This window comes from Sminthopsis crassicaudata, chromosome 1 (assembly GCF_048593235.1).
Source record: "Sminthopsis crassicaudata isolate SCR6 chromosome 1, ASM4859323v1, whole genome shotgun sequence".
Lineage (NCBI taxonomy): Eukaryota > Metazoa > Chordata > Mammalia > Dasyuromorphia > Dasyuridae > Sminthopsis > Sminthopsis crassicaudata.
The window spans coordinates 175,018,577-175,043,218 of NC_133617.1; the positions used below are offsets into that span (position 1 = coordinate 175,018,577).

Genomic DNA, 24,642 nt, shown 5'->3' on the forward strand with positions numbered 1-24,642 from the left:
TTTATCCACTCACTACCGTGACTCTTGAAAACCTTTGAATCTCTACGCAAACTTCCTGTGGGTCACCCTTCCCCACTCTCTCAGATGAAAACTTTGTTTCATATTTTACAAAAAATAAAATTAAAGTCATTGACCATGAGTTCTCTCCTTCCCCCTCTTTCTCCTTTTCTGTCACTCAAGTGCCTTCTAAACAATATCTTCTTAAATCATTTTTTTTTCACATTAAGAAGTGGCCTGACTTCTTACTAAGGGTAATCCCTCTCATTGTTCAAGCCCTCTCATTCTATACTGTTTCATTCAATAGATTAGTCTCTCTGTCATCATCTTTTTCTCTCATTTTTAAACTTTCTCTGTTTGTTAGTTCACTATCTACTGCCTAAAATCAGACCCAAGTCTCTCTCATTCTCAGAATACTTTCACTTGATCGTTCCACCCCTATATTTCTCCTGCCCTTTGTAATTAAACTCTTAGAAAAGATTATCTACAATAGGTGCTTTCCACCTTCTCTCCTCTCATTCTCTAATGAACTCATAACCTAGTGCTGATCTTGTTCCACCAAAACTGTTCTTTTCAAAATTATCAATAATTTTCTAATTACCAAATCCAGTAGCCTTTTCTCAATTCTCATTTTCCATGACCTCTTTGCAGCCTTTAATACTTTCTTCTTTCTTGATACTCTATTTTCTCCAAGTTTTTAAGACATAATTATTTCCTGGTTCTTCTCCCATCCCTGTCTGCTCCTTCTTTTTGCTTTCCTAGATTTCTTCCAAATCACAGCATCTAATCATAGTTCTTTCCTGAACCTTCCTCATCTACTCCCAAATATATAATTACCATCTCTATATAATGTTTTTCTTTTTTCCTTCCTTCCTTCCTTCCTTCCTTCCTTCCTTCCTTCCTTCCTTCCTTCCTTCCTTCCTTCCTTCCTTCCTTCCTTCCTTCCTTCCTTCCTTCCTTCCTTCTTTCTAGCACAATAGTATTTCATCACAATCATATACCATAACTTGTTCAAACATTACCCAATTTATTCAGTTTTCATTTTTTCCACCACAAAATAAGTGCTAATCAATAATTTTGTACATATATGTCCTTTGAGATCTAGACTAGTGGTTATGGCTAAATTAAAAGGTACATACAACTTTACAGCCCTTTAGGTCAAGTTTCAAATTATTCTACAGAATGGTTAGACCAGTACACATAACTACCAACAATGCATTTGACTTCCTATTTTTCCACATCCCCTTCAACATTGTCATTTCTTTTTTCTAGCATGTTGTCAACCTGATAGATATAAGATAATACCCCAGAATTGTTTTAATTTATAATCACTAGTGATTTGGAACATTTATCAGATTATTATAAATGTTTTTAGTTTCTTTTTTCTGAAAACTGTTCATATATTTTGACTATTTATCAATTGGGTAATGGCTCTTATTTTAAGTTTAATTCAGTTCCCTGTAGGTTTGAGAAGTGAGGTCCTTATCAAAGAAACTTGCTATACAAAATTTGACATTATTTCCCTCTTTGAACCAATTCCAGTGAAAATGAGGTTCAAGTGTTGTCTATCCATTTCCCTTCTACTGTAAAAACTCTCCCTTGCTTACCTCTTTTATGTAAGATAATTTTTCTCATTCTTTTTCCTTGTTCCAGTGCATCCCTACTTCTTAACCTTTCATTCTTTTGAGAATTTTTTTGAGTTGTTTAACAAAATCAACTCATACCCATACCCTCTGTCAATGTAGATTTCTGTCTTTATAATGACAAGGCTCTTAGGAGTTATATTTATCATTTTCCTATATAAGAATTTAAATAATTTATAAACATTAAGTCCCTTATGATTTCTCTTTCATGTTTACTTATTTGTGCTTCTCTTGAGTAATATTTTAATATCAGATTTTTTTTCAGCTTTGATCTTTTTATCAAGAATGCTTGCAAGTACTCTATTTTGTTAAACATTTATTTTCCTGGGTAGTTTGTTTTTTGGGGGGGTTTTTTTTTTGGTAGTAATCTTACTATCAAATATCTGGAATATCACTCCAAGCCCTCCAGTCCTTTCCATGAAAGCTAAAAAAAATTTTGTGATCCTTATTGTGCTTCCATACCATTTGAATTGTTTCTTTCTGGCTGCTTAAAATATCTTCTCCTTTACCTAGAGCTCTGGCATTTTCCTTATTTCAATATTACTGGGAGTTTTCACTTTGGGATTCTTTCAGACATGATTAGTGGACTTTTTCAATTTCTATTTTATCCTCTGGATCTAAGATATTGGGACGATTTTCATTTGAAATTTCTTGAAATATCTTGTCTATGTTCTTTTTTTGATCATTGATTTCAGATAGCCCAATAATTCTTAATTTATCTCCCACTCAATCTATTTTCCGTGTCAGTTGTTTTTCCAATGAGATATTTCTCATTTTATTCTATTGTTTCATTCTTTTGGTTTCCTTTTATTGATTCTTGGTATTCCTGTAGTTATTAGCTTCTAATTGTCTGATTTTAATTTTTAAGAAATAGTTTTATTCAATGAGCTCTTGTACTTCTTTTTTCATTTGGTCAATTCTGCTTTTTAAAGAGGTTTTTTTTTTCTTCAATATGCTTCTTTTATCATTGGCTTAATTCTACTTTTAGTTGTAGTGTCTTTAGTATTTATAGTGTCTATTTTATTGAGCTATTGTCTTTTCATCATTTTCTTGTATCATTCTCATTTGTTTCCCCAATTTTCCTTTTACCACTATTATCTCTCTTTTTAACACTTCCTAGACTTTTTATTGTGCTATGTGTAAATTACATACATATTTTTTTAGGTTTTTCTTGTAACTGTTTTCACATTATTTTCTTTTCAGTTTGTATCCTGATGTTTTCTGCCACCATGACAGCTTTTTTATAGTGAGGTTTTGTTGTTGTTGTTCTCTGCTCATTTTTTCTCCTAGCCTATTTCTTGAACATAAACTTTATGTTAAAGTTGGGTTCAGCTGACTTAAATGAGAATTAGCATTGTCCAAGGATTCAGACATTTTCTGTGCTGCTGTTTTCAAATATAGTTTTTGGAATTTATATTTTTTGATGCTTCTAAAGTGCTGTGGTCTGGAAAGAGATGTGGTTCACAGTTCTCCTGGTTTGTGCTCTGGTTACCTAGGATCAGCTTACAGTGACCTTGCAGCCATAAGCGCTAGTACTTTTCTCTAGCCTACAACTGCAACTAGGTCTTTTGACCATGTATGGCAACTCCTCTCTGCCCTGAAAATGTGACCTAGAAGTGAAAATGGGTAATGAAGTTGCCAAACAGCACCAAGTCCTATGCCCAGTGTCAGCTCAGAACTCTATCTAATCTCTTTCTATCAATTAGATAATCTCTTTCTGATCAATTCTCCGAACCCTTTACCATATTATAGCTGAGAATTAAGTTCATTTCAGTATTATCACCACTCTGGCTGACTCCAAGGTCTCATACCAATGCTAATACCATGTGTGCTCCAAGCAAACTTTCACTCTAGTGTCACAGACCTCTACTGCTGACCAACTTAGGAGGTTATTGTCTTCTCCCAAGTTGTCTTCAGCTGGAAAAAAATGTCTCATTCTGACCTTTTGTTGGCTAGGTCTCTCCTAAATTCTATTTGCTGTGCTAGTCTAAAATTGTTTGGAGAAGAATATTAAGAGAGTTCAATTAGGAAGGCTGTTCTTCTCTGCCATTTTAGCTTTCTTACAGTAGAGCATTGATACAGTGTATTATGCTTGAAGTGAATGCAGTTTGGATCCAACTTGGATTTTAGTTTATTTAAATGAATCAGCTTCATTTTCTTTCTAATGATTATACTGAAAGTACTAATAAATTCTAAAGGATGGCAAGTCCATTTGAAATGTGTGCATAAATTGCACTTTTGAAAGTTATCAACATCATTTCAAATTGTAGCTTGTTTTCATTAAACCTCAAATTCTAGGTTAACAGTTGTTGATATAGCCTAATGAAATGGGGAGAAATGTATCTTGATCAGTCTATAGCATGTTGCAGAATGAAAGAGAGGGAAAAGATTCAGCCAGAGTTGGTTAAAAATAGACCTTATTTTATTTCTGAAACCACACTGTAAGATCTTCTGTTACATTTCGTTGATTATGCACTGTTTGGTGACTAAATTTGATAGGTGACAGGCATGGAAAGAAATTGCTTTGCATAGCACAATTTAATCCTTTTACCTCTTTAAATAAAGACCAGAACTTTGGCCTCAAAATTGGCAGAAAATATTTTTGATACTTACCATAAATGCTACCCATCTCTGTACATGTATACTCCTTAGGGTCAAGAGGAAACATGAGAAAGAAAGAAAAAAATTCCCAGGAACATATATCCATATATTTTTGTTTCTACACATTTTGATATTTAAAATGTGAATATAATATTTCTGTTAGCTGAATCTAGAAACCTACAACTGTTGATCATTAAAAGGCTCAATTACCTCTCTCAAAAATTTATTATTGATGTGGGATTTATCCATGTCAGCTATTTGCCATATAAAATCTGATCATCTCATCATGGCAAAGATTCAAATTTGTCAAAATAACTTTTTAAAAAATGAGAAAAGGATATTTAGTGAAATTTAGTATAATTGGATCTTGAATTAATTAAACAAACAATTGTTTAAATTGACATTGAATGTGACCATAATACATTCATCAAGAAGAATAACAAATGTAAATTAATTGCCACAACAAGGAGATCAAAAGATTCCACAAAATATCTTAGTCAGTAAATATCTAACTTACTTGCCAAATGGAGAGGATTGGTTGCCAAAAGTAACACCAGTTTAGAATATAAACCAGTCTGCAAAATGTCAAAAAAATGAAAAGTAGAGTCTCTTACCTTAAGGAGAACCTTAGGAGGGTAAAACCAATTTAAGTAAAATGTAGTAAGATATTTAACCAAGAAAAGTCATTCCAACTGCCTCAAAAGTGAAAAGAAGATGACTGCAAACAAAAGTAAAATGGAAAATATTTGCAAAAGTAATTTCAGTAAATTGGAATTTTCCATCAAGGACAATGGAACTATTGCATTTGAACTCTACCATCACAATCCCCAAATTACTTAAAGGGAAGGTAGAAATTGAAGGGAAAAAAAGCTAACAAAGATAAAAAGATGCCAAATTGTAATAAACATATATGGAAGAAGGAAGGATGAAAAAAGAAAGAAGAGAGAGAAGGAGGGAAGGAAGGAGGGAAGAAGGAAATAAGGAAGGAAAAAAGATGGCAGAGAAGAAAAGCAGAAAAGAGGTAATCATTTATTAAATGGCTATATTCCAGGCACTATTAAATGCTTTATAGTTTTCTTACTTGAAACCTCACCATGGTCTTCCTGATTCTGAACCCAGTATTGTATTCACTGTATGATTAGCAGCTAGTATTTATATATAGTGCTTTAGGGTTTGCAAAGCACCTTGCATATATTAACTCATCTCATTCTCATATGATTGGGTTACACATATGAAAAAGTGGCACATATAGCATAAAATCAAAATTCACCATGTTTCTTTTGTTCAAAATGAAAAAACATTAGCCATAGAGGAAAGAGACTATTTAATTAATTATATCAATGGTTAATAATATATCATGCCATATTTTTCCTGGGAGAATATTTCTGACTTAGAGCTTATGATGTGATCATGGCAATCTAAAGTCAGCATAGTTTAAAATAGAGTTAATCTATACTTGACCTCTTGTGTGTGTGTGTGTGTTTACTGAAACATACAGACACAGTCAGAGAGGGAGAGACATACAAAGATGGGTGGGAGAAAGAGAGAGAGAGAGGGACAAGAGAGAGACAGAGACAGAGACAAAGAGAAAGAGAGACAGAGAAAGAGAAGGAGGGAGGGAAGGAGAGGGAAAGAGAGAAGGAGGAAGGGAAGATAGAGGGAAGGAGAGGGAGAGGGAGGGAGAGAGAGAAGGAGGGAAAGAGGAGGGGAAGGAAAGAGGAGGGGAGGGAAAGCCTTTGTCCTATTTATCTAATTTCTTCTTTACTCATTTTATGCTAAGAAATACTGACCAGACATATTTAAAGAAATAATTCAGCGAATGATTGAATTTTTAACCTGGGAGTAACCCTAAAAATTACCTGGCTAAATTCCTTTAATTTTTAGATGAGAAAAATAAAATTAAGCATAGAGAAATAAAACTCATATAATTAGTGATAAAGTCAGTAATAGAAGCCATATCCCTCCATCATAATATGGTGTCCTCTCCCACACTGACACAATGGGTCTCAGCAGATAGAAATCTGGACTTAGAATCAAGAAGACCTAAGTTTGATACCTCCTTTTATAATTTGTTAACTGTGTGACCAAAACAATTCATTTCATCCCTCAAAGTCTCAATGTTTTCCTCTGTGAAGTGGAAATGTTATTTAATATCTGTAATGTTCAATAGTATTGCCATGAAGTACAAATGATACTTTTGACATGTCAAGAATTATTTCAAATCAGCTATTGTTATTGCTAGAATGGACTTCTATGAGAAGGATCCAAAATGAGATTCCAAAACAGTACCCCTGGTTTTCAGGCCAGGATTCCAATATATTATATACAAATATGCTAGCACAAGAGCATAATATACTTTACACAGATATATTATTAAGGACAAGTCATGACTTATACATATGAAGAAACTTTTATATGACCTGAATTTAAAATGTCATAGATTGTTTCTCTAAATTGTAAGGAGCAATTCAGTTTTTAAACTTTAAAATTCAGACTGGCAATATTTCATTAATTATAGTCATTCCATTAAGGATGACTTATGTAAAAAAAAACACAAAAATCAGAGGTTACAGCTTGTTTTTATTACTTAAAATGTCCAAGAATAAGTTTGGGGAAAGAACGCTATATCACAAATGGTAATTTTGAACATGTAAAATAAGAATATTTTATTTGGTTTGTTAACTAAGTTCAGCATATTGTCACTGAAATATTATGTTCCCTCTTTCCATGTCTAGTATGTTCTGAGCCTAGCTCTGACTAATGGAGGGAATCAAGAAAGTCTATTCTTTGGGAAATGTTTCACATGAATGCTTCCCTCTGATAAGAGAAAATAACTGAGAATTTCTATGTGCACATTCTTGTTTGGGGTTCAGTAGCCTAAGGTCAAGGAAATGGAAAGGGAGTACTGATGGGGGGAAGAAGGGAAAATCACCCAGAAACAGAGTTCAAATACCTCAAAACTCTGATGGATCTATGATCTTGTCTATGTAGCTACTTTCTTCAAGACTGAAGAGCATAATCAATCTACATCTTTCCTACATCCTTCTGAAAATCTAGAGAGTCCTTCAAAAATGCCAAGAGCTTTCCTCTTGGGCTTGTAGCTTTTAGGGAAGAATAATGTAAATTTCTGGATACCCATCTGTTTCATATGAAATGACCAAAATGGAATGATCTGGTACTTCATTGTTTCTCATGTTGCTTCCAATGATGCAAGTTGATCTCTCTCTCTCTCTCTCTAAGCCTAGGAAAGGGGAGATCTGAGATTTCTGTCCTATCTCTTAGACTTTTTAGCCAAGTAAGTGTCTACCATCTTCTGGGAATTTATTTATTGTTCCCTATAATGAGGAAATCAGATTAGATGAACTTCTTAGAACCTTAAAGTTCTAAAATTCTATGGAGTTGGATAAATGGAGAAAGTAACTCCTGGATAATTTTTTTAAAAACTACTCAGGGCTTTGTTTCTGTAACAGGCACCCTTCAAATTCTACCCCAAGGATACTTTATTATTATTTATTATATTATTCTCCTCCAACACTAAAATTATTTGTATTGTAATTGTTTTCAAATTTTCTTTTGGTTATTTTTATAGCATTACAAAGTAAAGATTCAAATTTAGGAGTTCTAGCATTTCTTGATTTTGCCAGAAAGGAATGAGAAATCTATTATCAGTGACCAACAGTCAAGATCTTATTGCTTGGAGCTTCTCCAAAATCATAGAACTTTAGGTTTCAATTTCTCTCAATATGTCTAGTTAGCATGATTTAATTTATTTTGTCTCACAAGAATTTAGCAATAGCCTATTTTTTTTCTTTCTCACATAAGAATTTAAAGATATAAAAACAGGATTAGACCACTCTAAAAAAGAATGGTGAATTCTGCAGTTTGTTTTACTCAGAATGAAGGGGATAGGCTCAGTTGGCTTTTTGAAGGTAATATCAGGCACATACAATGAAATGCTACCCAATAACACCTTTCCTTGAACTATATTAGCTATATTGTCTTTTCTCTATCAAATTCATTCTAAGTTCCTTGAGGTTGTGTCACATCTAAGGGGTATTAGAGTGCTGGAGAGAGGGAGACCTGAGTTCAAATTCAGCCTCTGACAATTACTAGCTATGTCACTCTGGACATATCACAACTTTCTTTCTTTCTTTCTTTTTTTTGCCTCAGTCTCTTCACTTGTAAAATTGGGATAATGATAGCACCTATTTCCCAGGGTAGTTATGAGGATCAAATGAAATAGCAATTGTAGGGTCCTTAACACATTCCCTGAGATATAATAAGCACTCTATACCTATTTGGTATTATTGTTATTGTCTAGACTTTATTTCTCCCAAAACAGAGAGGTTTTCATTAAGTAGATACTTAATCAGTATTAGTCAAGTTGACTCCCATCAATTGACTTTTTTCTACCCTTTAAAGCAGAGGTCAATTATTACTTTCTCTTTGAAGTCTTCCATTATTCATGTGATACCTTATTCCCTTCATTTGGAAGTAATTTCTCTGCTGAATAATAATAATAATATATATATACATATACATATATGCATACACACATACATGCACACTTCTTAGCATATGTACACATATATTATAATATATATTATTTGTTTATAAAGCAAATACATATATGTATATGTATGTGAGTATATTTGTGCTGCCAGAAGTTAGTAAGTGTACTTTTCATTTTTGCTTATGGCAATACTTTATTTGATTGACAAATAAAGTCAGTTAAAAATATTTTCAGTTTTAAAAGGTCAAGAACGAATCCAGACTTTATCCTTCATCTTTATGTAATCATAATTTAGAGGGATACTCTAATTATACAAAGGGTAACCTTTTACCAGTTTCAACCATCTGGGGCACAATCCATGAAATTAAAAGGGTTTTCTTAATGTTTATTACAAAGCCACAATAAAATTCCTATACTTTACTATTTAGAAGTATATCTCAATCTATTCATAGCTTGAATAATTTATTAACTCATCATTTACCCATAATTTTAGTAACACTGGTTATATGATTATTCAGACTACAGTAGATTTGCCAGAAAGGAATGAGAAATCTATTATCAGTGACCAACAGTCAAAAACTTGTTGCTGGAGGTTCTCTAAAATCATAAAACTTTAGAAGGGAAGGCCTGCTAGAATCATGTATGCAAAACAGAAATAACAAATAGTATGGTATAATAAAATATGGGGGAGATAGAAAAGTATTGAATTACAATATGATAACTGATGATCATCATGATAACTTTGAATTTCTCAGAGGTTAAATTATTCTTTTTTAGGAAGCCTGATAAGACTATAAAGTGATTTATAACTTTTCATAAAGTTTATTTAAAATCAATACTATAAAGGGTAAATTTTATTCATTTTGTAAATGTATCTATATGGAACATTTTTAAGTAGCAAAAAAGTGAGGAAATGCAGAATGAACCATGCCCCTCTTCCAACTCCCAACCCCAGTATGCCATATGCCATTGATTGCCTTTCATTCCCTTCCTCTAGCACTGAATAGCAATTTATAGACCCCAAATGCCTAACTTCAAGTTGACTTCAAGGATGATTTCCTTTGACATTTATTAACTGTATGGCTGGGGTACATTGGAATTTTTTAAATGTATTTTTTTAAATCTATAAAATAGTTATACTAATTTTTCTAATCTGATCTTCATGGATGTGTGAGATCAGATGAAATAATAAATGTAGGGGGCAGCTAGGTGGCGCAGTGGATAGAGCACCAGCCTTGAATTCAGGAGGACCCGAGTTCAAATCTGGTCTCAGACACTTAACACTTCCTAGCTGTGTGACCCTGGGCAAGTCACTTAACCCCAGCCTCAAAAAAAAAAAAAATAATAATAATAATAAATGTAACTCTTCAAATCTTATACATATATATGTATATATATATACAAATATATTTATAACTTAATAAATATGTGTGTATATATGTGTATGAATATACATATATATATACATGCACACATTTGTATAGCTATATATATGCTAATTTTTTAAAAGTAGAGATACTAGGAAAATTCTAGAGAGTTGTAGAGATAGAATATGATTTACCTAACTTGATCAAGTGTTTATCAAACAGAAGAGGAAGCTTAAACATTTAGAGAATAAAATATGCCTAGAGGCATATCATAAGACATTCTAAAAATAATGTCTTTTAAAACTTCAAAGAACCTAGAATAAAAATGGTATGACTACCTTGCTATATATATTAAATTCCACTGCTAGAGAAGTTCTCATTACTCCATGTGGTAGGATGCTTTATGATAAGAGGTTCTTAAGAATAGACAGAGAATCTCAGAGGTCAAGAGATTTAGAAATATGTGGATTGTAGCCCCAAATAAACAGAGCATAGAAGAGGAGAGAAGGATTTACACTTAAATAACAATACTTTTAAGAAAAAAGGATGATCAGAAAGGGTGAAATGTATAATTATGACTAAATAAAGTAGAAAAGATTGTGGTAAGGGGACCAGATAAGAACAAGAGTAAAGATATTAAAGAAGGTAAGTTAAAAAGATTTAATTTTATGTAATTGTTTTGAAGAAAGAAGGAAAAATAACCACAAGAAATGGGAAAGTATTAAAAGCTAAGATTCACATAGAAAAGTTGCATTTGTTTTCATTTTTTTCAAAAGCCACCCATGATTGTAACTAAGTAAATAATCTGGATGAATGTAATACATATCAAAGTATGTTAAGTTATTAGGAAAAAGAATAAACTCAGGATGAGGCTGTTATTTTCCTGAATATCTTTAATATTGAAAGAATGGGAAGCTCTGCAAAAATTGTGATTGATTTCTAGCAAGATGAAAGAATGGGTGGTCTTTATTATTCCAATATTCCTTTCATCAGATCAGAAGTTGACAAATAAGTCAAATAAAATAAAAGAATCACTACCACAGAAAGGAAAGAAACTCTCATAGGAAAAACCTAGATAGGAAATTTAACAGAAAAATATAAAGAATGAGTATGTATATTAAACCTTATTCAGGCAGGTTCAAAAAGCACTAAGGAAAGCCAATCTAAGACTGCTAATTATTTGGCTCCTGTTTTATAACTATGCTTAGATAAAAAGGTAGAGAATGAAGTAATTCTGACAAATCAAACTTTTCAGTTTGTGGTTGCCATTTGACCATTAAGGTAAGTTAATGGCTTCTCATAGCAAGATTTAATAGGAGCTGCTTTTACTCTTCCCATCTTAAGTAGATTTTCACATTTACTCATCAGGTAAGGAAATAATCATTTCACCATGGAAAACTAGAACATAAAGGAGAAGTTAAAATCAAATAAAGGTTAACTTCAAATAATAACAGCAGCAGCAGTAATCAAGTACTTTAATGTTCACAACACACTTTATAAATAATTGTTTCATTTTTATCTTCACAGCAAGTCTGGTAATGTAGCTATTATTAGCCTTATTTTACATATAAGAAGCTGAGGCAGAACTAGATTAAGAAACTGACTCAGAATCACATAGATAGTAAATATCTGAGGCTGGATTAGAACTCAGTTTTTCTGAATTCAGGTGTAGCACTTTCTGCTTTGCAACCAAGCTGAGAAAGATCAGTAAATTAAAAAAAAAAAAACTTTCATATGAAAGACGGTCACTTAGGTACTAGGTGAGATTCAAAAACTGCAAAAACATTTATGTAGTATTTATTGGTAACTTATAACTGAGAAATTATTATATGCTAAATACTAGAAATGCAAAAGCAAAAAAACATTACCTACCCTCAGAGAGATTACATTTTCCTGAGGAAACAACATGTAGCCATATAACTAAGAGCAAAGCATATGAAAATGGAGAATCTAAAAGTAGTGTGGAAAGGGAAGAATGGCAATTGCTGGGAGATCAAAAAAGGTATCTATTCTACCATTTTAATCTCACCTCCTATAATTCCCTTACAATTTCCTTACTTGGATTCTCAGTTTCTTTATCTATAATCAGAAGTAGCATTTCACCTAAGTTTTGAAAGAAGCCAGGAATTCTAATAGACAGAAATGAGGGAGAGAACATAACAGGGTTAGGGAAATTTGAGGTAAATGTAATATGTAATCTTTATTCTCTAAGAGCTTTCAATCTCATTGTCCAGACAAAACTAATACACATCATCATTAGTTACTATGTCAAGGCAATACATAACAAAATTAGAGCTAGAAAGATATTAGAGGTCATCTATTCCAACAGATGAAGGAAAAGCAGACCAGAAAAGTGGCCCAACTCCCAGAAGGTGCCAGATCCAAAGATTCAAACCCAGGTTTTCTGACTCCAAAGCCAATATTTTCTATATTGACTACATTCTACATTTTGCCAAATGTCAGGTGAAAATATGGAAGTTCATAGGAGAAAGCTTCATGGGGGAAGAATAGAATTGACAAAGTTGGGCAAAATAGCAGGAATGAAGATATACATGTTCTAGTCATATGTAAGGGCAAAGGAGAAATGCAAAGGAATGAGTAAATAAGATAGTTAGAAGGAGCAATGCCTGGTTGGAATGGTTTACAGAATCATAGCCTGTTAGAATTGGAATAAGTCTTTCAAATTTAACTCTTTCATTTTGTAGATAAAGAAATTGAGACCTATATAGATTAGTTGAAGAAAACATGTAAGGGAATTATAGGAGGTGAGATTAAAATGGGAAGGTGGAAAATGCATTGTAAGACTTGAAAGTATGACAAAAGAATTTGGAAATTTTATTGGTGATGGAGACATTAAAGGCTTTTTTTTAAAGCAGGAAATGAAGCGACCAAACTGTTTAAAGAAGATTTATTTGATGATAATGAAGAAGACTAATTAGGAGGCTAGTTCAATAGTCCAGGCATGAGACAAAAAGAACCTGAACAATGTTGATGATGATTATGGAAACAAAATAGTAATTTTCAAGTTTTATAAAATACAACCCTCATGTCAACAATATAAGTTAGAGAGTGCAAAAAATAGTTTCCATTTTTTCAGATAAGGAAACTGAAAATCAAAGGGGTTGATTAAACCTATCATCTCACAGATGCAGTAAAGCATTTTAAAAATTTAATTAAATTAATTAATTAAAAATTTAGGACATTCACCCAAAGTCTCTTTGTATTCTAAGTATAGGATAGTTTGTACTTCTTGCCTGGTCTAGTCTAACCATCTTCTGACTTGTTATCTCTCTTGATATCTATGTCTTTCCAGTTTACCCTCCACACAGTTGTCAAAATAATCTTTCTGAGCCTATTTGACCATGTCACTTCCCTGCTCAAAAAATCTTAAATGTTTCCAAATTTTCTGAGGTAAAATGCAAATTTCAATGTCAAACATTTAAGATCTTTTACAATCCATCTCCAACTTTCATATATTCTACATTCTAGTCAAATTATGCAGCTAACTTCTTGGAATCAAACTTTCTCTATCCCTCTTCCATTCATTTGCAAAAAATCTTGAGGCTTTGAGTACAAAGCTCACACAGGGGCTTGGATTCCAGATCTTCAAGCTTCAGCTCTAAAGTTGGTCCCTTTGCAAAGCTTGCTCTGATTCCCTTCTTCTTATGAGTTTTTTCTCCATTCTCAACTTTTCTTTTAGTCATTTCATCTTTCCCTTGCCTCTTTCAGTGACTACTTTTTGTACTAGTTACCATAGTGTAATGTAAGCCCTTTGAGGGCAGGAACATTTTCCTTTCTCTCCTTCTATGTCCAGGAACCAGACCCGTGCTTTGAGCATACTAATCTTCAATACTTGCAGTCAGTAAATACTCGATAAATGTCTACTAAATTAATAAATCATTACTGCAATGAATTAACTTGCAATAAATGAAATCAGCCTTCCTTCGAGCCCTCTCCCCCCCCCCCCAATCTGGGGGGAGGTGAGGAAGCAGGGCAAAAAGAGATTGCACTTTTCAGGAAAGGTCAAATTTTCACTTGAATACCCTGAGGTGGAGTGGTGCTACCCAGGGATATACTCAATGCGGCAGCTTTCACCTCTTCCCTTACATTCAATGATCTAGGCTACCACAACTTAATAAGTCTAATAAGGGAAAGCAAGAGCAGCGGAAACAACCCAGAACACCTTCAACAAGGACAGTATTGTTTATTGAAATAATAGTGTGTGAACACACATGAAGAGCAGGGTAAGTATATTTGGCAGGCAGAGATACACACTGCTGACTGGGCATCTTTTCCTTAGAATTTTATTTTTCCCCTCCAGGGGACAAGCCTGTGGCTTCGTATCTCTGCTGACAACTGAAGATCAGGATAGGGGCGGGGGTCAGTAAAGGATACTGAACCTACTTGCCGGGTGGCAGAGGGCTGCAGGGGCGCGGTGGGTGGGTGGGGGGAGTGAACCGAAAGGAGTGATTTCCTGATCTCTGCTCCAGTCCATAGATCCTTAACGGATTTTCTTTCTCTCCCTTCCCCCCATTCTCTCCTTCTCTCTGTTTCTCCCTCTTTTTTCTTTTTCCCTCTCTTTTTCCCCTCCTCCCCCATTCCCCTCCCTCTCCCTTCCCATACCCCTTCTTCCCTTCCCATCCCCCTTTCTATGTGTGCGCGCCTCTTCCTTTCCCCTCCTCCTTTTTTCCGCCTCTCTCTCCATCTCCTTCTCTCTCTCAGCTCGCCGGGCGACCCTGCTCCTTCCTCCCACATTAATGGCGGCATCTTCGGAAGATGATATAGACCGGCGGCCCATCAGGAGAGTGCGGTCCAAGAGCGATACTCCGTATCTCGCCGAGGCTAGGATCTCCTTTAACCTAGGGGCAGGTAAGAACGATCCTCTTTCCTTCTCCCTGCTCCCTTCCTCTCTCCTCCGCTCAATCCCCCGCCCCCTCCAGTGATCTCCCACTCCTCTCCCTGCGCTACGCTCCTCTTCCCACTCCCCCCGCCCCCCCCCAACCTGCTCAGGCAGAGTGCCCTGCACTCACTCCTTCACTCACTCTCTTTGTGTCGCCAGAGTAAAGAGGGTGTGCGGTGTGTATGTGTTTGTGGAGGGGGGAGGGGGCAGAGCAGCATTTGAAATATGACATTCTCTGAAAGTGTCACACAAGGGTTTTCCCATCCTGTCATATTCTCCAATAAGACGGGAAAATAGTATCAATAATAAAAATAGCTTAGAAAGGGGTTAGGGCTTAGAAGAGATTAGTTTGTGTGGGGTTTAGCATAGGGCACAACTTGGTGACAGAGTACAACCACTGCTATAATGTTGGTCTCCTATCTGCATGTCGGTTGTCTGAGGGATTTCAATGAATGTGTTCGCCAAGGAGTTTGTGGGAAAATAGATACTAGCGATGTTGATGATGGCAATGGTGTTTTCACTCCATGTGTAAGAGAATTTATTTGGTGATTGCACTATAATGTGACCAAAGGGTTTCAAATGGAAAAAAGTGAAAATGATATCTGAGGCCCAGAAGGAAGGGAAGGGGAGAGAGGAAGAGTTATGAAAAGCTGAGCAAGTTGGAAATGCTTCCAAAAAACCAGCTCCAGGTTTACCTCTGAAATGCATCAGCTGAAACTAGCAGTCAGCTATTAGTGCTGTTAATATCTTACAGGTAATCTCAAGAACCTTTCATGTAGGCTAACTTTACTCTCTGCTTGTACCTACTAGAATATTGTCCTTCTTTCCTCTTTTTAAGGCAAAATGGGGAAAAATCTTTAAAATGTTTATGTTAATATTGATAAAGTGACAATTCCCATCTGGTTGGTGTAAGTCAACAAAATCTCCTACTTTGTGTTTTTATCTTCACAGTGAAAATGTATGAAACTTCTTTAGGGTGTAATTTGTGGTTTTTTCATCCAACATACATTTTAGCTTTATTTAATGCAAGGAAAGGCTAAAGAAAAACAATGACAGTTATTACAGCATTCTTTAGTATTCAGTGTAATCATAAATGTAGTCTAAATTCTAATCTTTCCTTGAGTATTTCAAGTTGGGTTTATGATTGATATGTGTGCCCTGGGAAATTGATGTGTTCTGGGACATACATACCTCCCTATTAGAATAATTGCTAACAAATTATTCCTGAGCCCACCAAAATTTTTGTTTTGTTTTGTTTTTTGTTTGTTTGTTTTTTTTAAGAGAGGGAGGGAAAAAGTTAAAGGTGGGATAAGCAGCTTATTATTCCTTTAAATAATTCATGTCATTCTTGTACAATGCTTATTACTTTCAAATTAATTTTGAAGTTAAACAGTGGACCAGTTTTATTAAACGTGGTTTATTTACATGTCACTGTTACTTTCCCGTGAAACAGCACTATAGAGCAATAAGAGGAAACTGTAGCTCTCAATTGTGGATGAGTTGATCTGAGATCTTCCTTCACAAAATTAAGCCCAATAACTTGAAAGCATTTAATTCAATAAAAAGAATTCTTGCCACAACTGCCCTTCTGTCTGGTTTCAAATGAAAAGAAGATTCACTCAGGATAGTACTCTCTTAAAAAAAAAAAAAAAAAAAAAAAAAAGTGTTCCATTTATTTCAGAGCGCTGTCCCTGCTTTCCATGGTGCTGAAATGAAAAGTCTGTTGACAATGAAGATAATTTAGAAAGCTTTGAGAGGATGGGGAGATGTCTATTCCCATTCAGAGGCAGAGTTGTCATTAAGTTCAGGACATCTGAGCACTGAAAACTTTCCTTTCTTGACCCACCTACATTAAGTGCCTGTTTACTATGCCTCCTGCCGCCTGCTCCATTGCTCAACTTTTGTATGTACTTTTGCTCTACTTTTTACTTTGGCTGTTTCCTCTCCTAGCTGTTTATATCACAGCTGATGGTTGGTTACTCTCTTGACAAAGTAAACTGTTCTCACAGATGTGCCTTCCCCCTATGTTTAAAAGTAATTGTAGTCCCTGGTTAAAAGAAATAGCCATGTTTATCTTTTTGAGCTTGAAGTTGTAATTAAACTAATACTGTTATCTGTACTGCTGAAGAATTGAGATTGTACACACTGAGTAAATTACATAATTTGAGATAGAGAAGATTTGGTCTACTTCTCAACAATTTATAAACAATTAAGCAATGCAAGTTTTTTGCCCCTATGCCCCCAAAATACATTATTGTTTACTATCTTCATATAAATGCTCAGTTGAATTTAGTTTTTTATTGTTGTTATTGTTGGGTATTTGTTTCTTCATAATCATCACTTTTTTAGAAAAAGCAGTGATTAAAGTTTTAAGTGTTAGAATTATTTGCATCTCTGTGGTAATATTTTGATTTTCTCTCAATTGCATGTGATGCAATCCGTATGATGGTATTCTCAAGAATAATAATGATGAGGATCATGTTAATTTACACTTTTATATCATCTTATGATTTGTAAAGTATTTTATTCGGAAATGCTTTGTGATATGGATAGTACACATATTATTGTATCTATTTTATTTATGAGAAAATTGAGATTTTAGAAAGAATTCACCAAAGAACAGACAGCTATTAAGTGGCTGAAACAAAATGTATACGCAAGCCTCAGGTCTTCAGACCCCAGGTCCATATATATCCAAGTACAGTTTTTAATTTGATATAGAATCAGAAGTAACACTATTGTAGAAATACAGTATTCTCCTTTTTCCCTTTAACTTCAGGCCGCATTAACACCCAATCACCTGTATCCATAAATAATCAAACATTACCAAAATGCTATAATTTCTAATAGTGCCTCACAGTTCAGGAAGAGAGTAGAATTATTACATATTTTGTATATTTTTGTTTCATTTACAAACAAATCTCTCTACTTTAATTTTAGCAGACCATATAGGTGCCTCTGAGTCATAAGAATAAATCGTTATTTATTAATAAATTAACTTCATTTTTGCTCAAAATAATACAGACCAAAATCATTTAAAGAGTGCTTTTTCAAAAAATTAAATGTGTACAAAAGATGTCCTTTTATCTACCAGAAGAATATGTTCTCACTGTTATTAGGAAATGTCTTCGTGTTCTCAGTTAATAATGAGCACCACTGACATTTAGATTGTAAAGAACCATTCTGCCTTATGAAGATATTCACTCACTTCTGTGCAACATGCACCCAGCTAATAGGTAGATTTTGCTGCTGCTCATCTGAACTATAAAGTCAGAGAACATATGGGCCTACATAATTAAAATAAATATGACTGAAATAAAAGTCTGGTACAGGAGAAAAGGAAGAGTATTCATTTGATAGATAAAAAATCCTGTAGCACTTACATTCAAAGTTCTTTCCTAAAGGTTAAAAGAGATCAGAATGGGTATCCTAGTGCCCTTTGTTTCATAATCTAGTTCTTTCTTCTGTGTATATGGGAATGAGGTGGAACAGAGAAAATCAATACTGATTAGGATTGAGAAGTAGAAGGAAATCATCCAGTGACATGGAAGTTTATCCTTATTTGTGTTGTTATGTTATTTAGTTTTAGGAGGTCCTGATGTATTTATCTTCTCTAGGGGGATAAAACCTATTCCAGTTTTGGAGATCATCCAAGGAAAGCTATTTCTGACCACCACTAGTTTCTTCCTATTAAGGCTAGAGGCCAGTGGCAGTCAGAAATGGCTCACCCTAGTTAACTGCAAGAGTATAGGTCAGATAAAATTGTAAACTAGGAATCAAGGAAGATGTAACAGTAAGGAATATGACATTTTTTTCCATTTAACAAACCAACTTTTGCTGGTTCTAAGTAAAATTGTGAAGTAAATGAAGTTTCTCTTTTGTTTATCCTTTCCACTCTCTTTTCAATACTTTTCTTCTTCCCCACACACACATATCCAACCAGTGGGACCCCTATGCTAACTCATTCTTGGCTACCTACTGTTGCAAAAACATGAAACCACAGAATTTTAAAGTTGAAAGGGGCCTCTAAGTTCCACCTATGTTTTAAAAATATTCCCCACTACCACATATCTAACAAGTATACTAATCTTTGCATCAGGTCATGGTTGCCCTCACTTTGCCAGCTCTATTTTTTTCTCTAATAAAGAAATATCTCTACCTGGAGAAAAAGGGGAGTGTTAGAAGAGGAGAAGAGACTAATTTAATGTCTAATGTAATTACCCTCAAACTCTTTCATTTATTTGATGTATGAGTTTTAATTCTTCAAGATTCATGGAATCATTATCAAAAATTTTATATAAGAATTAATCTTAATAAAACACTTTCTTAGTGTCATTTATCCTATGATAGCAGTAAGCAGCATTTTTAAAGACTCATTGTATGGTGTGCTATATGCTATGGGAAAGGGTTGTAAAGACAAAAAAAAAATCCCAATTCTCAAAGAGCTCACATTCTATTACTTTACTTGTAATCTTTCTTCCTTTTTTAGCATCAGAACCAAATTTTAGCCCAGAGTGTCTTGAATTTTTAAAGTTTTTAATGCAAAAAAAGAAGAAACAAAAATTACTAATAGCATGAAGAGAATAACATGAATTTTTAAGCAAAGGAAAACATTTCTTGGTAGGCACAGGGGTGGGGAATGGGAGAGGGAATTGCAGAGAGAATATGCCTTTTACCAATGCTGCTTCGAAATTGTTCTATAACATAAGATTTACCCTGAGACTCTAAGAAGTGACTTGCCCACAGCTAGAATATGTCAGAAGCAGGTCATGTCCTCAGGTTTTTTTTGACACTGGCATTCTGTCTCTGGTACTTGTCTCTCTATTCCTCTAAGGACTTTATATAATCAACTCACATTACATATAAAACCATTTCAAAACCATTCAAAACTAATAAAAAATAAGATGGATTAAATGACTGAATAGTTCTGGAGTTTTCAGTCTAGGAATTATTGACTTCTTTTTGAAGCCTGTTATATTGGTATAAAAATTTGTGAACAGTTCTACTCATTAAATACAATAGCCACAGTTTGAGACAGGCCAAACATTTAAACACTTAGTAGTGCTTGCTCATATATCCACAGAATATAATTTCCATGGATGGTATATGCTTGGATTATTCAGCCTGTACAGAGCAGGAGGTAGAGTGATTGGCATAGTAAATAAATGAATCAATGAACTAGGTGCCAACAGATCAGGATTATAGTTTTGCTATTAACTAGCTATGTGATCTTGGGAGGAATGCTTTCTATGTGCCAGTTTCCTCATTTGTGAAAATGAAGGATTGGATCAGGTAATTACTATGATAACTTAGCATGGAAAAAAAAACTAACTTAAATAAATCTTATTATCTATACATGAAAGTATATTTGTGATTCTGGCAGGCTCTAGTTAAACCTGATGATTCCAGGCTTTTGAGTTACTATGATTGTCCTATAAATAGCATCTACACTCTCTCTCTCTCTCTCTCTCTCTCTCTCTATCTATCTATCTATCTATCTATCTATCTATATATATATATATATATATATATATATAATATTTATTTATTTATTTATATTTATTTATTTATATATATATATATATATATATATTTATATATATACACACACACATTCCCAATTATAATTAGAATTTAAATAACCTAAATTATTTGCCAAAGATCTTGAAATGTTTCTTGCTAGAAACAAATAAAATGTAAAGACCTGAAGATTCCCTAGATTTAAAAATGCTAGATAAAATTTGCTAAAAAATATTGTAAAAGAAATTCCTTTTAAAGGCATATTGGAAAGCCTTTCTGGTTTCTTCCTTCTATCTCTGAGATTTGATGTTTTTGTGCATTCATAGGTGAATTCGTATATTGTACATCTGTGTGTATATATATACACACACATATAACAATTTTCTTAATGGAAGGAAAAACCCATACTATTTATGGATAGCCACAACTAGGATAGATGGGAATTCCATTATTTAAAGGTATTGAAAGAACTTCAGATATAGGATCATAATCCAAAACTGAAAAGAATTTGAAAAACTATGTAATCCAACCCTCTCTAGCATTGTAAAAAACAATTGAGTTTAGCATCACATTAGCATATTTAGTTAAAATAGGAAGCTACCTATTGCCTCCCCTTGGGTGTACTACAGGTGAGTTTCCTACCTTTGATTAGCTCTGCATTGCAGGTTCTCAAAATCTCCCAGACTTCATTATTTTCCCTTATTGAATGAAGAGTGAATTTTAAGTCATTTGCCTTTTATATATTTTATTTCTTCTGCACAATAATTGCTAGTTATAGCTCTTTACTGAATGTAAAGGAAATGCATAATTGTTTCATCTATATTATCAATGTAGGTAAAATGTGTATATCAACTATCAGAGTACAACTAAGTTGAAATGTATTCTTTTTACAATTTTAAATAGAATAGTCAGTAACAGGGTATTTAGAATAAAATATAATTATAAATTAAAGGATATTAAAAAAACAAATCCACATCAAACAAAGAATAAAGAGCAAACTGGATCAAAATGAACATGTGTGCAATATATACATTTTATACTTTATATAGCATATTATAGAAACAGTATGGCAAAATAGAGTTAACAAATTCAAATTGTTCTTCTGGTGTTAACTATGTTACAATGAACAAGTTATTTAATCTTTCAGAACTTTAGGAAACTCCCTTAGTCTTCTCTATGGCCCTCACATTACTGATCTGCATTGGTAGAAGAAGTTTCCATACATAAAATTCTAGATGCAGAGAAAGTGAATTTTCTTTTACTAGATGTATTTAAGTCTAAGATATTGCCATATTAAAGCAAATAACCATGACAAGTACTACTGACTGCTGGGATAGTACCATTTCAAATTATATTCTAATAATCTTTTGACTTTGATATTTTCAGCCACAATATTGTAAAAAACAAATAAACAAATAGATGAAGTTCAGAAGCATGAACCCAACCTATGAAGGAAAGCTAGCAGTTATTTTTTGAGAAATGTCTAGGTTGAGTGAGACATAGAGATTCACTCTACTAAATGTCTAATGATGTTCTGAAAGTCACTCAGTGCAAAATAAAGACTGAAAATTTCCTGAGAAAATGGCTACTTCCTTCAAACTAAATTAAAAAAAATTAAATACAATTTCTATGATTTTAAAATACTAAAATTATTTTAGTTGATCAGCTCCCCAAAATAGTGACCACTAGATTTGCCTCTCGGGTGATTGTTTGCAGATACCTGCTATGTCAAGTAAGCAGAAAGTGTATACTTTTTAAAAATGAGAACCTAAACTACATATTTGTATAAATAATTGTGTGTGTGTGTGTTTTTTGCTATGAGCATATTTTTTAATTTTTAATTTATGGAATAGAAGAAGCATTTCCATAATATAGTACAATAAAAAGGATGATTTTGTATGAAACTTTAAATCTGCTATATAATTATCCTAGATCTACATCTATTAGCTCTTTCTCTGGATGCAGATAATATTTTTTTCCTATGTCTTTCATAGTTGTTTTTGGATTAGATATCAAAACTAGATGTCTTGAACTTTTATATTTTCATACTGATAAAATTGACTTTTCCATGTATAAATAAACTAAGAAAATTGGGCTTTTGTCATTTTTATAGCTGTAATTATAAAGCATTTATACTATAAAACTCTTTAAAGAAAAGACTTGGAATTAATTTTACAACTTCATTGAATGTTGATCATCACTGTCCTCATACAACTTACCTACCTACAACTTGAATAATCAAAATTTGTAGTTATTTTAAATTCCTTTTATAGTCACAAACTGGCTATTAATGTCCATATTTACATTTCCCAGCAATAATCTTCTAGCAGCAGGCTATTCAAAGCAAAACTTCTTACACTGTGGATTGCAACCTCATATGGAGTGATAAAACTGAATATGGGGAGTCATAAAATTATGATTTATTACTAGTAAAAACCTTATTTGTATACCTATTTTCTATAACTATATATGTATGTATATATATATATATATATGTATGTGTGTATATACATATATATATATATATATACACATACACACACATACACATACACATTCCTGCCTGCAAGAAGCATATGTCTCTAGGGGAAGACCAATTCTGGGTCCTGTAGTTAGGAATGCCACAACATCTGCTTATCAGCCTAGATATGAGAGAAAATAGAAGAGAATAGAGAGGTTGTTGGGATAGGAATTGTCTCAGGATATATACACATCATGCATATTTGTCACAACAAATCTGGTTCATTGTATTTCTGGGTTCTACCATACACTTATTTCATTGTATTGAATATTCTATACATCAGGACAATGGGCTAACCAGCTACAGATCTGAGAACACATCCTAGGAGCTATTTCCTTTTGTGCTTAATTGCACTACTTTCTTTCCCAGGCTACTTTCATTCTTGAATGAGAGTGGTATTACTTTGTTTTCCAAAAGGAGAAGGTAAGCCAGCTTCAGTTATGAGCGGGCTTAACATGGAAGAAAAGAGGCTTCCACTGAGAATAAACCTTCTGCCAATGAAATCATTGGTAAGGAGTTAGGTGGCATAAAAAGAGTCACACATTATTATATCTAGCAATCTCCCTGGTGCACTTTACTTTTCCATTGATTAAAATGTCCACAAGGACTTTGTTGATTCTTTTTTACCTTTTAGTTTCCCAAAAAAACCTTTTAGTCCTTCCATGATGAGATGTTAACCCCAATAGAAAGAGTTTAAGTACAAAACACAAGTACAAAAGACAACGCAGGTCACAGTGTCTATAATCCTAAAACAAGTTTCTATGAACACATTAAAAATTCAACTTAGATGAATGACTCAGAAAGAAAACACAATTCTGGAATTAGCAAATTCACTACTTTAGGTCCTATTTATATTTCAATAATCACATACATCCATTGCTTAAAATAGATTTCTCTGCGTTAATATGGCCCTCATTGAGCAGAAGTCATGTTTGAATTTCACAAAGGTTTATGATTACACAAATATTGAATTTCATAAAAAGGATCTGCCTCTCACTTTATAATTGTATATGGGCAGTGCTTAAGAAGGCAAAAGAGAAGCAATGTGATATAGTCAGTAGAGAGCTACTTTCAAAGTCAAGAAGACCTGGATTCAAATTCAGCCTCTAATACATTCTAACTGTGTGACCATGAACAGGTCTATTCACTTCTCAGTGCTCCTAGGAGAACTCCTAGACTTTTATTTGAAGAGATCTGCCTTGCTGGAAATTCCTAACAGAAGTCTCTGAACCAGTGAAATCATGAGGCTTTACTTAAGCCCAAACCAGATTGCTCTTCACTTAGCATTCCATAGTAATTGATGATTTTGCTACTGGTTGACACTTCATTATATGGGACATTAGCTAGACTTGCTTTTAACTAAAGTTCTACATAAAGTCAAAATATATGAAGGGAAACCATTGCACTTGGATTTCAGATGACTACTTGTTTTGACCTACAGAGGACAATACCTGAATAGTAGGGCAGAGTCTTATCACTTGCAGGTGGGAGACTTAAAACATCCCGAAGGAAACAGTCACAATCTGGTGAATTTTGTTATCTCCCACTTAAACACCATGGTGTTTATATAATTAGGAAGC

At 33.6% G+C, this 24,642-nt stretch overlaps 1 protein-coding gene across 4 annotated transcripts in view; it reads left to right on the forward strand.

Annotated features, from left to right (window-relative positions):
* The window catches only part of PHACTR1 (phosphatase and actin regulator 1), a 604,015-nt gene that overhangs the window by 7,622 nt on the left and 571,751 nt on the right, over positions 1 to 24,642 (forward strand). For all 4 annotated transcript variants that reach the window (XM_074271825.1, XM_074271862.1, XM_074271817.1 and 1 more), the window contains one exon: positions 14,844 to 14,990. In XM_074271825.1, coding sequence (XP_074127926.1) covers positions 14,844 to 14,990 — 147 coding nt within the window. The remainder of the gene's footprint in view (positions 1 to 14,843; positions 14,991 to 24,642) is intronic.